We start from the raw sequence: 12909 nt of genomic DNA on the forward strand, positions 1-12909 counted from the left end.
GTCTTTGTGTGACGTGTGCAGTTCTCTTGACGGATCTCAGCAGAAACGAAACCTAAGCAGCTCCAGAACCGCAGATTCATCAGTTTCTGCCCGGTCACAGGGAGAAATGTGACTGTAAAGGAAAATGACCGAAGTGTCGGTGGTCTCTGTCTGTCCCCCTTCACAATAAAGTCCCCCCCCCCCCCCCCCCACTTCCTGTCTGTGAAACATCTCAGTGTTCCCTGAATGATCGATCAGTCCTGCAGCTCTGATCATGGCAGCTCTCACTCGGATCCTCACTTTTCTCTGTAAGTCGTTATCTCATGTTTATATGCTGATTTGATGCAGGCATTGAATTCAAGGGTGTTTCCAGGACTTTCAAGGTGCCGTGTGCAGAAATCCCAGGACTGTTGAGATAAAACCTGATGTAGAAGATTATTGATTTATAAGTTGTGATTTGTTTTGATTGTGCTCATGGTTTCATGAGTCATGTGGTTTGTGCTAAAAATATCAAAACCAAAACTAGAACAGGTTGCAGCTGCAGGTTTGAGTCAGCAGAACACCTGCGACCGGTCCTGTGGTCAGAACCAGAACCACTGAAACCAGAAATCTAGTCTGCAGTCCAACTGTGTCAGTGTGTTCATGTGCACCTGCAGGGACACAAGTTGCTTCTTTTTTTATGAAATCTTCTTGAAAATGTGTTAAGCTGCAAACAGGGAAGTTGTAAAGGTCCAGATATGTGTGAGGCCGGTACCGGTATCAGAACAACTACTGAGAATAAAGCAGAATATAAATATTCAATTATTCTTTCTTAGTCTTTTAATCCAAGTCTGACTTCTCAAATGTGTCTGAGGGGGTCTGGACCTCCAGCCCGGGCAGCACTGGTCTGTAGTTTATATGCATGAAGTAGCTTTAAAGGAACAGTTCACTAAAAACATGTAAATCCAGTCATCATGTTGATATTAAGTCAGGTGAGGTGTCGTAGACCACAGAACATTTCTGGAGTAAAACAGAGTCGCAGCATTCTGCTGAACAACTGAAGCAGCTGAGACTTGATTTAAAACGACCAGTAGAACTAGAAAAAAACAAACTCCATTAAAACTTTGTAGAATCAGCTGTTAGCACGTCCTGTTAGCAGTGAGTGTGGATGTTCAGACAACTATCACTGGATCACTGTGATACTGAAGAGAACTTAAAACATGATGTTTCTAAGGCAAGTTCTGCACATGTGAGGAGCGTCTGTTTTTATGGAGTCATCCTCTCCTCCCTCCGTGTTGATATAAACTCAGGTGAAGTCTCATAGACCACAAAACATTTCTGGAGCTTCACAGTAAAACAACTGAAGTAGCTGGAGTCTTGATTTACAATGTCAAAAATTACCAAAATAAATGAATAAAACCTCAAAACTCCATTAAAACTTTGCAGAATTATCTGTTAGCACTTCCTGTTAGCAGCGAACCTGTGAATGTTCAGACAAATGTCACTGGATCACTGTGGTACTGAAGAGAACTTAAAAACATGATGTTTCTAAGGCAAGTTCTGCACATGTGACGAGCGTCATCATCCTGCCTCTGCAGTGATGAAGTGTTAGTCTGCATCTCTTCTTTATTGTACTATAAACATCACAGTGAGGGTTCTCTTCCTCCTCAGGTGTCGCAGGAGTTCACCTGTCCTCAGCCTCACCTGTTCTCCGCTCTGCCCTGGTGGTCCAGGCTGGGAAGGATGCCTCTCTGACCTGCAACCTGACGTCCAGCAGTGACATCACCTGGTACCACCTGCGCTCAGACCAGCTGCTGCCTCTGCTGACTGTCAGGCTGAATAAGTTAGGAGGAGAATCAGTTGATTTCCACATTAAGGACGACGGACGGATCAGCAGCGGTGGAGGTCTGGAGAACGGCACCGTCGGGCTCGACATCGTGCAGGCGGAGGAGTCGGACGCCGGGCTGTACTTCTGCAGCGGGCGGTGTGCAGGTGCAGCTGTTTGTGTCAACAGAGGGATTCACCTGGTCGTCGATGGTCAGAACTCATTTATTTATTAAAAGATATAAAACAAACTTTATTCTGAGGATTCATGTGAAATGTTTCACTGGTTTTAAAGCTGTTCTGTGTTTTCTGAATGAAGGTGAGTCCAGAAATGAACCCTTTGTTTTCATTCACCTGGTGTCTGAGCAGAGAAATTAAAGGATCAGTCCGTCAACCGTCGCTGTGTTCTCGTGTTTCCAGGAGCTGACGGGGAGATGGCAGCCCGGCAGCCATGTTGGAGTTTGGGGATCTGTGTCCTTCCAGCTTCGCTCGTCCTCTGTGTGGTCGTCATCGTCGGGTTTTACCTGTGCACAGGTGAGTGGACGGTTGTGTGTTTGCGTCCTCTGCCTCTGTCTTCAGACACGAGACATTTTTCTGCTCCTAACTTCTTCAAGTCGCTGTTTCAAGGCTGAAACTTGGTGTTAAAACTTTAATAAAAAGTGTGTGTTTGTGGCAGTGTCGCCACCTAGTGGTGGAAAATGCAAGTACATCTACTCAAGGACTGAAGAACAGTGTGGGAAGGGTCGAGTCGAGTCAACAGCCATTATTTTAATCGCCAATAATGAATTCTTTCAATGTGTTGAATCATATTTATATTATTAATACAAATATATAAAAAAAAAACAGGTGAGGCGTGTTCTGTCTGTGATCTATTTTACACAACTGATGCAAGAAATGTCACATAAACAAGAGAATTAACGAGGAACGGCTTAACATCCCAGACTCCATTTACAAATCGCATGATTTTACAGTCGTGTCGTCCTGAAGAGAAACTTACAGGCTGTGTGAAGCAGACGAAAGACATTTTAAATCCCTGGTGCCTTCTTGTAAATTCAGCATTAAGTGCAGCACATTGAGATGAACTGCTTGTGACTGGGTAGTATTTCAGTCATGTAACTGAACTCGTACTTGAGCTCTGATCTTCTGATTGATTTGTATTAAAGTAATGTGTGACGTGTTCATATCTGTGAGTCATCGTGTAATAAAACAAGTCTCACCAGCTGGAGGTCGATCAAGTGAAGTGAAGTGAAAAGGAAACAAAGATCTGTGAAGGCGTCTCTGTCACACCTTAGTAACACTTTAATAACATTAACAACAGGAAACACACTCCAGGATCTGTGTTACATGTTTAATAACGTACAAACAGGAAGAACAGATTCACATCAAAACATTTTCTCCACATGACGCGATCATAACGGCTCTGTGTTCATGAGACAGAAGAAAACAATAATCAACAATAAAATCAGGTCACATCTCATCATTCCCTGACTCCAGATCTCTTCACCCTCACTGGAATAATAAAAACACTTGTGGAAACTTGCGATTTCAACATTTTGTGCAACAATGAAGAATAAAAGCAGAGTAACATTTCAAATCAGATCAATTCTGGAAGAACTGGGTGTCTCTACAAGAGAGGCCGAAGACACATCGGATGGCAGAATTATCAGTTCACCAGATTTGAGTCTTGTTTTCGTCTTTCCCACAGTCTGGTCTTACATTTGAACGCACCGTGTCCACTGCTGCCAGGATGACAGACTTTTTTATTTTTATCTTCCCGTCGTGACACAATCGATTGTAAAAGATGTGAGTGTTAAAGACAAACATGATCTGAATTCTACAGAGGTTAAAATCAGGCAGCTGAAAGTTTCGGGTCGGCAGAAGTTATCTGGTTCTGTGGATCAGTGTAGCAGGAAGTGAAGAGACAGTTCACCGTCTGACCCAGCGGAGAGGTCTGTTGTTGACGATCAATAAACCTTCAGGTCGACCCGATGGATCCTCTGACGATCCTCTGACCGGACGCCTCCTCACGCCTGCTTCAGCAGCAGCCCGTATGGTCGGATGGACTCCTGCACGATGGCCTTGGTCTGGAGGTCGCTGTAGTCCTCGGGGATGTAGACCACCCAGAAGTGGTCTCTCTGGCACTTCACTCTCTTCTCCGGGTTGATGCGGTTCTGCAGAACCACTTTGTAGGTCTTCCCGTCCACCTTGGACTTGAACCTCTTGCAGTACTTCTCCGCCATCTTGATGTCCGGCGTGGAGTAGACTCCTCGGCCCCTCTTCCGCTCCTCCACCAGGGAGGCGGCGGCAGCATCCAGGAAGCTGGGCTCATCGGACGGGCCCCCCTTGTGGGCCAGGATGATGCCGAGGGATCCGTCCATGTTGTGTCCGTTGTAGGAGACGGGCCAGGCGTCCTTCCCCGTCCCCAGCCAGACGTCGCTGTCGTCATACTTCTTGCTGACCCGCAGGGCGACCCGGTTCCACCCGCAGGGGCGGATGTACGGCTCGTTGCCACGCAGGTACTGGGCGCTGCCGTCCTGCAGGTGACAGAGAGGTGAACAGGGTCAGAACTGGACACACTCAAAGGAAACTCAATGCTAATATGCTACATGCTAATGTTTCTGCATCAGTCCTGAGATCACAGTCGAGTTCTGAACAGCGGTTCTGTTGGTGTCACTTATAGTTCTGCTGATGATTCTCAGCACCGACACGTCTCACACTTCTAACAAAAAGTTTCACACGAAGGAAAGAAAGACGTTTAATGTTCTAGATTTTTTTGTCTTCTTCTTCTTCTTTGTCCTCCTCTCCCTCTTCCTCTTCCTTTCTTTCCTTCCTCTCCCTCCTGTTCTTCTTCTTCTTCCATCCCTTCTTCTCCTGCCTTCCTTCCTTCCTTCCTTCCTTCCTTCCTCTACCCCTTCTGGCCCCCTCAGCCTTCCTCTCTTTCCTTCCTCTTCCTCTCCTCCTGTTCTTCTTCTTCTTCTTCTTTGCTCTCCTCTTCTCCTCCTTCCTTCCTTTTCCTCTGTGCTTCTTCTTCTATCCCTTCTTCTCTTCTACTTCTTCTTCTTCTTTGTCCTCCTCTCCCCCCTCCTCTTCCTCTCTTTCCTTCCTCTTCCTCTTCCTCTGTTCTTCTTCTTCTTCTCCTGCCTTCCTTCCTTCCTTCCTTCCTTCCTTCCTTCCTTCCTCTACCCCTTCTGGCCCCCTCAGCCTTCCTCTCTTTCCTTCCTCTTCCTCTCCCTCCTGTTCTTCTTCTTCTTCTTCTTTGCTCTCCTCTTCTCCTCCTTCCTTCCTTTTCCCTCTGTGCTTCTTCTTCTATCCCTTCTTCTCTTCTACTTCTTCTTCTTCTTTGTCCTCCTCTCCCCCCTCCTCTTCCTCTTCCTCTGTTCTTCTTCTTCTTCTACCCCTTCTTCTCTTCTCTTCTTTTTCTTTGCCCTCATCTTCTCCTTCCTTCCTTCCTTCCTTCCTTTCTTCCTCTACCCTCCTTCCTCTTCCTCTCTTTCCTTCCTTTTCCCCCTCTCTTCTTCTTCCCCTCCTCCTGTCTTTTTTCCCAGTCTGTCTCACCTGTCTGTTATATAACTGCAGTGTGCGGTGATGTCCAGCAGGTGGCAGCGTGACGTCACATCACTCTTTCAGACAAACATTTGTGCAGTAAAACATATAATATATATTATATATGTGTGTGTGTGTGTGTGTGTGTGTGTGTGTGTTTTAAACCTGAGTACAGTATCAGTTATATTCCACTGATTCTCTTAATAAACTCTAATAATCACGTTATTAATCTAAACTCTGATTAACTTTTAATTACTGAGATAATCTACGTTCAGGTGTGACGTCACACAGCCTGACTCAGGTGTGAGCTCACCTTGATGTTGGTGAAGTCGTAGTCGTACTGAGGGTGGAAGAAGTCCTGCAGGTTGATCTTCACGGTGGCCCGGAGGCTCGGTTCCGGTCCGGGCCCTTCTGTGAGCGCCAGGGGAGCGCTGTACAGGTCCTGGTCTTCCGGGTCCTGCAGGGACAGGGTCCCGATGCTCGGGTACTCCAGCTCCTTGAAGCCCTCCTGCTTGTAGAACTCCTTGAGGGTGACGATGTTGACGAAGTCCTGCGGGCTGAGCTGCGACACGCCGCTGGTCGCCTCCACGTTACAGCCGGACAGAGCCGACAGGGCCTCAAGGCACAGCTGGGAGTCAGGCATGGTGCTGAGAGGAGGAGGAGGAGAGCTGGGCCCGACTACAGCTGCTTCTTCTTCTTCTTCTTCTTCTTCTTCTTGTTTTGTATGTGAAGCAGTTTGTTGAGCAGCAGTCAGCTCTGAGCTGGACGTGTCACTCTCTCAGTCTCACAAACAACTCGACCTAGTTTCACTTTCATACTTTCACTTTCCTTACTGACTCAGAGTCAGTTATAGGAAGTCACAGGGCTCTGAGAGGAAGAGTCCAGCTCACAGTACCGGAACCGTGAGCACATCTGGACAGAACATCTGTGTAAAGTCACTGCAACATACAGAGAAGAGACAATAGAGACAGATGGAAACACACAGAGGGGTTAGAATAAACTAATCAGTCAGTAAATGATATAAATATATAAGAAAGTGTATTTATTTTTTTATTTATATGTTATGTATTATTTATTATGTTTATTTATGTATTATGTTGTATGTTTATTTATTTATTACGTTATTTATTTATTTATTATATTATTTATTTTGTTATTATGTAGTTTATGTATTTATCTTGTTTTTGTTTTTTAATGTATTTAGTTATTTGGTCTTTCTTGTCCTCAGGTTAATTTCTATTTCTCAACACTTCCTCACCACACAACAGTGAAACATGGAAACACTCTGCAGCTCCCTCTGCTGGTCACTCTGTTCAGGCTGCTGGTACCAGACTGTGAGCCCGTCTGCAGCTCTGGGACCTGAACCAGAACCCAGAGCTCTGTGAGGTGCTGGTTCAGTTGTTGTTCTGTCTTCTTGTCTCACCTTCACCTTCTTCTTCTTCTCTTCAGGTAAACCAGCCGTCTGCTGCTGTAGCTCACCGAGCAGCCGTCTGACTCAGCAGGTCACAGAGGTCAGTCACTCTTTAAGTCATCTGATCAGTTCTTACTTCGACCTGGATACAACCGGCCTTTTGTTCTGTGTGGAGACTTAATTCTGACCCACAGCTCTCTGGACCTGAAGCAAAACTCTTTATATTCTCTGTAACACTCAAAAAATCAAGTACTCAAAAGTCTAAAAGTAAAGATATCGTGTTAAAATATTACTTTGGTTCAAGTGAAATTCACCTGAACAAGAGTTAAAATATCTGATGTTAAATTTACTTAAGTTTCAAAAGTAACTTTCTGGCAGTAAAAGCACAATAAATATAAACATATATTTACATGTACGATGTTTTATTGTTGAATGAATTCAACATTTTCAGAGTTTTTTTATCCGACTGCTGATAAAACAAACAAAGTTAATCTGTGAGGTAACTGATCGTCTGAGTGGAGGAGAATAATAAAGTAACAGGAACTTTGAATACTCAGTTAAAGTACAAGTACTCAGTTCCATCCATCAGTGATTCCTCTGGCTCTCTGCAGGACGACTCTCTGCACTACTCCAGTCTGAAGCTGGCGGAGAATCCCCGCCCCTCCAGCCGAGCAGGGACGCGATTGGTCGAAGAGGACGTCACGTACTCGGCAGTGGCCAATCGCAAGAGCCCAAACGGATCACGTGACTTCAGATAGAACCGGTTCTTTTCCTGTTTCAGCTTTTTAACAGTCACAAAATTCAGCTTTTTATAATATTTTTTTATTTGTTTATTTGACATTTTCTGTTTTTAGTTCCTGAGGAGTAAAAACTTTTACCTCAAAATGTGAATCTAACAAGTGAAATCTTCACACGCAGAAGAAAAACATCTCTGTTGTTTCTATGAATGTCATTTCTTTCTCATTGAACTTTGAGTTTTATGTCATTATCTTTGTGTTATCTTGTTTCATAGTGCCGAGCCTTTACGTTACCTTTACCTGTTACTGCTCTCATGTCGTCACATGTTCATATGTTCATATAATAAATGTAGCATCAGCTGTTCTCAGCTCTCTTTTTAATAAACACATTCTGATGTGAACAACCTGTTATCTCTTTATTCTTTATCTCTTCTAACAAATGTGTTAGAAATACAGATTCCAGGACTGAAATGAACTGTTTCTTTTAATGAATGTCATAAATATTTATAACTTAAATCACATTTACATCTTAATAACATTTAGTATCCAGGACAACAGAGTTGCACATCTTCATCACTCTGATCAGCAGCTTTTTTTTAACCGAGCCTCCGGACCACCGAAGATCAACCTGCAGGACTTCTTTCACCCTCAGTACGACTACGACTTCACCAACATCAAGGTGAGCTCACCTGCCGGCTCACACCTGAGTCAGGCTGTGTGATGTCACAACCCACTGCCACCTGCTGGACGTCACCACACACTGCAGCCATGTAACACAGCAGAGGTGAGGTGACGTCACACTGCCACCTGCTGGACGTCACCACACACTGCAGCCATGTAACCCTGCAGCAGGTGAGGTGACGTCACACTGCCACCTGCTGGACGTCACCACACACTGCAGCCATGTAACACAGCAGAGGTGAGGTGACGTCACACTGCCACCTGCTGGACGTCACCACACACTGCAGCCATGTAACCCTGCAGCAGGTGAGGTGACGTCACACTGCCACCTGCTGGACGTCACAGCACACTGCAGCCATGTAACCCTGCAGCAGGTGAGGTGACGTCACACTGCCACCTGCTGGACGTCACCACACACTGCAGCCATGTAACAGGTGGATCTGAACAGACACACTGAGGTTGTTTTGAGATGTGAAGAAGGTTCTTGTGTTTGCATTTGTAAAAAAGTTCTGGTTGAGAGTCGAGATCCAAAAGAAAACTGCATGAAATAAAATCACAGAAAAATAAATATGAGGACAAATGTTTTAGGAAACCATGAACCAAAGTTTAAAAACAACAACTATTTTTTTGTGACGTCACAACGTGACCTTTGTGACCCTGCCTCTGATTGGCTCCCCCTGATATTCAAACCCGACCCAAAAAACCTCTGAACCCAGAACAGCTTAGGAAAGAGAGTTGCCACAGCAGAAGTTCTGAATGTTGTTCGTCACGTGATTCACGGAGACTTGAGGAAGTTCTGAGTGGGAAACTTAAACGTATGAAAACACGGACAGGCAAGTCCGATGTCACAGATAACTTCTGGAAACTACTGAGAAGCTCCATGATCCACAATCACTGTAAAAGAAGACGGTCCATTAGATTTAAGCCCTCGAGGGTTCCGACCCGAACAACCCAACCAATGATGGCAATGAGGAACAACCAATCGCGGGCAAGGTAGGGCGAGTGATGAAGTCAGCATCCTGGGAAAACAGTAAATGATGGGCCTGACTATATTTGACCAGAACAAGTAACTGTATATTCAGGAGATTGACGCTGATTCACATGATTTAGAACCAGAACCTGAGGACACGTAGTCAACCAGAAAATCACCAGAACCAGAGCAACATTTAAAGGAACTGTTCAACATTCAGCAAGTCCAACTTCTCGTTGAGAGTCTGATGAGACGATTGACAGCAAACCTGGAGTCTTGTCGTCATTGCAGGAGGTTTGGATCAGAACCGGCCTCCTCATCAGGAAACAGTCACCGTGACCCTGATTTAGTCTACTTGGCAGCAGTTCTGGTGATGACAGACGAGTAGATGACTCTGTGGTGGTCCTGATCCGGAGGAGTCCTGCTCGGCCTCTCCCTCCAGTTCTGTCGGCCCAGAGAGGCGTAATGGATCGTCTCCTCTGGCACAGACGGACTCTCGTACTGCTCGCACCCTGCAGACAGACGGGGGACAGGTGTGTTAACGGAGGAGACGCACCTGAGGACGCACCTGAGGACGCACCTGAGGACGCACTTGAGGATGCACCTGAGGACACACCTGAGGACGCACCTGAGGACGGACATGTGACGGTGTTACCAGTGTGTCCGCTGGACGTCGTCCACGGCTGCAGCTCCGTGTCCTCACGCCTCTGTGGAGCTGAGGACGGACAAGGAGACAATATTTATTTATTGTCATTAATCAGTTAATTAATTGATCCTTTATTTGCCAAGAAGAGCAAACTGAGAATCCACGATCTCTCTGTCCAGGTAGTTCAGGTCAAGTCAGTTCCTGCACCTGAGACGAGTCGCAGCACCGATAACAACCTGAGCTGCAGGACGTCAGGACGGTTCCCTGTCTTCAGGTGCAGCAGGTGCTCTGTGTACGTCAGACCTGCACCTACCTGCACTTCTGCTTTTCTTCTTCCTCCTGCACTTCATGCTGGTCAGCAGCACGCAGACGGCCGCCATGAGGAGGATCATTATCGCCAGACTGACGACGGCGACGACGAGCAGTGCTGAGAGAGACGGCAGAAAACATCTGGTCAGCACACATCCAAACATCTGGATAGTGAGACAGGAAGTGACGCGTCTGAGACCAACCGTTCTCCGGCCTCTTCTTCTCCTTCTTTGTTTCAACCACGTCTGACAAAAAAGAAAATGAAAGTATGATAGTAGAAAAGATTAAAAACTTGGTCATCACTGAACCTTTACCGTGAACAGGTCCCACCTGTTGTCCTCACAGCAGGTGTGGTTGTTGTCCTGCTGGTCTGATGGATGCTGGTCGGCTCCGGCTGCACTGATGAACAGAATAAAAGATATTTTCAGATTTGTGACTTCTCTGACAACATGTTGGGAATCAAACACTCAATCAGCCGATCCACCTGTCAGGACGCTGACTGAGCTCGTCTTCCCGCTGCACTGATACTGTCCAGCATCCTCTGGCTGCAGGTCACGGATCTGCAGCGCCTCGTTCTCGTAGCTGAGCCGACTCCTCTCCGGTTTCATCGTGCCGTTCCTGAACCAGGTGAAGATCAGCTCCCGCCTCCCTCCGTCCCTCCTGTAGAACCACCTCTGTCTGGCTTTAGAGGAGCTGCTGCAGGGGAGCAGCAGCGTCCGGCCTGCAGGCACCCTGAAGTCCTCACCTGAGGGCCAGAAACAAAGAGGGTCACCGGGACCACCTGGGAGTGAGACTCTTTAAAGACACCTTTCTACATATGTCCCACAATGCACTGCTCTCAGTCTACCTGTGAGCACCTGCAGCTCGGCCACCAGCTGCTGGTTGCAGCGATACTCTCCATCGTCAGAGTCGTCGAGCTGTAGCAGGCACAGGCTGCCGTCAGGCAGCAGACGGTACCGCCGGGGGTCCTCGTTGGTCTCGTAGCTCCCCTGTCGGGTCACCAGGACTGTCCGGTCCTGATGAGTCCAGACCACATCAGAACTGCTGGAGCCGCCACACGGCAGGCGGACGTGGTGATCCTCCGGGACTGACAACAGGATCACAGCTGGAGGAGAGAACAGATCTGAATGTGACCTCTGACAGCCTGACGTGTCTCTGCTCACTGTGGTTAATGTCATGAAATGTTTTATAGTAATCTACAGTAATCTACAGTAGATTACTGTAGATTAATATAGATTACTGTACATTACTGTAGATTACTTCATTATACAGTTGATTTACTGTAAAACTGATCAAACATTTCACTTTCATGTAAATATTAAGTTTTTCTCTGTAACGTAATCTAATAAAGCAGTTAAACTCTAAATTATTCATTAATGAAGTCAGAAAAGACTTTTCTCTTCCTCAGAGGTGGAAGAAGTACTCAGATGTGTTACTGAAGTAAAAGTACATAAAGTCAGTGTAGAGATACTGTCTCTGTGTCACTCATCTCCTGCTGATGTTCAGTTTTTAGCCTCGTTTCCTGTTTTAGCTGCTATTCCTGTTTTATCTCATGGAAACACGCTCGCTGTGCTTCAGCCCGCCTTAAATAACAACGCAGACAGAATCACACTGACTGTGAGCTCAAACATTTACATTTTCATGTGAATAATTAAACCGTAACGTTGTTTTCTTTGATAAAAAATTGGATTTGAGAGACAATCGTGTTATTTTAGGTATTTTCTCACTGTTTTCAGCTTTTATTGTTTGTAAATCACTGTTGTACTTTTTCTTTCTCAGTACACTATGACCTCTTTTACAACTTTTATTAAAAGTAAAATATAAAACTAATCGTTAGTCAAATGATTCTCTTCTTTTTATTGCACAAAACGTCTTTAAACTTCAGGAATACACGTTATTTTGACGTATTTAATCTCAAACTACAGATGTTAACGGTGAGCCAACACACAGAACGTCCGTGTGAGTGAATAAGTAACTCAGACACAGAAAACAACTCAGTAATAAAATAAAATGACTGATGTTGAAGATTCAGAAGCTGAGACCCACCTGTACCTGTGGAGTTTTCTCTGCAGACGATCAGAACTGTGAGCAGGAACCAGACGGGACAGAAGATCATAAAACTCAACATGTTCAGAGCTGCTGCTGATCAGACCGAAGCTTCAGTGTCACTCATCCCGACTGGTCGTCTTCCTCTTCCTCCTCCGCTGACTGAGGAACTGAACGTCATCGTCCTGGAAAATGAAACTTTAATATTCACAGCTCAGAGTGTAAAGAGATGAAGTCCCGGCTGTTTGAAGCTGGGTTGGTTCGTTTTAAAACGGTCTTTAAAGGTTCAATCTAAGAATTTTAAAATGAACTACAATTAAAAACAGAATGTGAAGAAATAAAAGTTTTTACTTCATGTCAAAGACGTCGATGTCTCGTGTTGTTGAGATAACAGACGCCTGAAAACTGTTTGTCCCGGCGGTCAACAGCTCCTCTCTCGCTAGCTGCATGGCTAACCAAGCTAACAAGCTTCATTAGCTACAGAGTACAGTCAGAACCTTTAATCTCATTAGTTACTGTTAACATTTAACAGTGATTAATACGTAACACTAATGATGCAACAAGTAAAACCAGAAGATCAGAACTGTCACATACCATGTGCACCCCAGAAACTTATTTACTTTAATACCATCTGACTTTTCCATCTAATTCTATTACATTCAGTGTAAATAGTCACATTTAGTGTAAAAAGTTGTTATATATATCATGTTGAGTGTGTGTCATACATGAAGTTTATTGATAAAACTACATTAATTTGATTTAATTATTAAATGATTTCACACTG

At 45.2% G+C, this 12909-nt stretch overlaps 3 protein-coding genes across 7 annotated transcripts; 1 reads left to right on the plus strand and 2 right to left on the minus strand.

Moving 5' to 3' along the window:
* The first annotated feature begins 133 nt into the window (after positions 1–133).
* On the plus strand, positions 134–7874 carry LOC115577357 (uncharacterized). The gene is made up of 5 exons (XM_030410402.1): positions 134–287; positions 1630–1995; positions 2203–2316; positions 6775–6836; positions 7348–7874. Exons 1-5 carry the CDS (start codon positions 254–256, stop codon positions 7492–7494), a joined length of 723 nt encoding a protein of 240 aa, XP_030266262.1. The 5' UTR covers positions 134–253; the 3' UTR covers positions 7495–7874.
* Positions 3046–6114, minus strand: LOC115577335 (uncharacterized). The gene is made up of 2 exons (XM_030410366.1): positions 5639–6114; positions 3046–4316 (listed from the first exon to the last, which is right to left on the minus strand). Exons 1-2 carry the CDS (start codon positions 5966–5968, stop codon positions 3807–3809), a joined length of 840 nt encoding a protein of 279 aa, XP_030266226.1. The 5' UTR covers positions 5969–6114; the 3' UTR covers positions 3046–3806.
* A 1332-nt stretch (positions 7875–9206) lies between the features above and the next one.
* LOC115577247 (uncharacterized) lies at positions 9207–12252 on the minus strand. 5 transcript variants are annotated; one of them, XM_030410236.1, is made up of 9 exons: positions 12132–12252; positions 10927–11184; positions 10564–10824; positions 10410–10478; positions 10283–10324; positions 10084–10197; positions 9741–9839; positions 9681–9704; positions 9207–9636 (listed from the first exon to the last, which is right to left on the minus strand). In XM_030410236.1, exons 1-9 carry the CDS (start codon positions 12205–12207, stop codon positions 9476–9478), a joined length of 1104 nt encoding a protein of 367 aa, XP_030266096.1. In that variant the 5' UTR covers positions 12208–12252; the 3' UTR covers positions 9207–9475. The 5 variants fall into 5 exon arrangements, with proteins under 5 accessions (XP_030266096.1, XP_030266095.1, XP_030266113.1 ...); XM_030410235.1 differs by having other exon boundaries at positions 12126–12252; XM_030410253.1 differs by lacking the exon at positions 9681–9704 and having other exon boundaries at positions 9753–9839; positions 12126–12252.
* Positions 12253–12909: the final 657 nt, after the last annotated feature.

Source organism: Sparus aurata, chromosome 3 (genome assembly GCF_900880675.1).
Source record: "Sparus aurata chromosome 3, fSpaAur1.1, whole genome shotgun sequence".
NCBI lineage: Eukaryota > Metazoa > Chordata > Actinopteri > Spariformes > Sparidae > Sparus > Sparus aurata.

What these genes read in the sequence shown, in the direction of transcription:
- LOC115577335 (XM_030410366.1), bottom strand. Translation starts at nt 5,968, where the DNA reads ATGCCTGACTCCCAGCTGTGCCTTGAGGCCCTGTCGGCTCTGTCCGGC. An exon ending in ACGACTTCACCAACATCAAG is followed by an intron (nt 4,317 to 5,638) that starts GTGAGCTCACAC and finishes TGTCACCTGCAG; the next exon opens with GACGGCAGCGCCCAGTACCT.
- LOC115577247 (XM_030410235.1), bottom strand. Translation starts at nt 12,207, where the DNA reads ATGTTGAGTTTTATGATCTTCTGTCCCGTCTGGTTCCTGCTCACAGTT. An exon ending in ACCTGCTGTGAGGACAACAG is followed by an intron (nt 10,325 to 10,409) that starts GTGGGACCTGTT and finishes CTTTTTTGTCAG; the next exon opens with ACGTGGTTGAAACAAAGAAG. An exon ending in GTCCTCAGGTGCGTCCTCAG is followed by an intron (nt 9,705 to 9,740) that starts GTGTGTCCTCAG and finishes GTGCGTCCTCAG; the next exon opens with GTGCGTCCTCAGGTGCGTCC.
- LOC115577357 (XM_030410402.1), top strand. Translation starts at nt 254, where the DNA reads ATGGCAGCTCTCACTCGGATCCTCACTTTTCTCT. An exon ending in GATTCACCTGGTCGTCGATG is followed by an intron (nt 1,996 to 2,202) that starts GTCAGAACTCAT and finishes TCGTGTTTCCAG; the next exon opens with GAGCTGACGGGGAGATGGCA. An exon ending in TGACTCAGCAGGTCACAGAG is followed by an intron (nt 6,837 to 7,347) that starts GTCAGTCACTCT and finishes GGCTCTCTGCAG; the next exon opens with GACGACTCTCTGCACTACTC.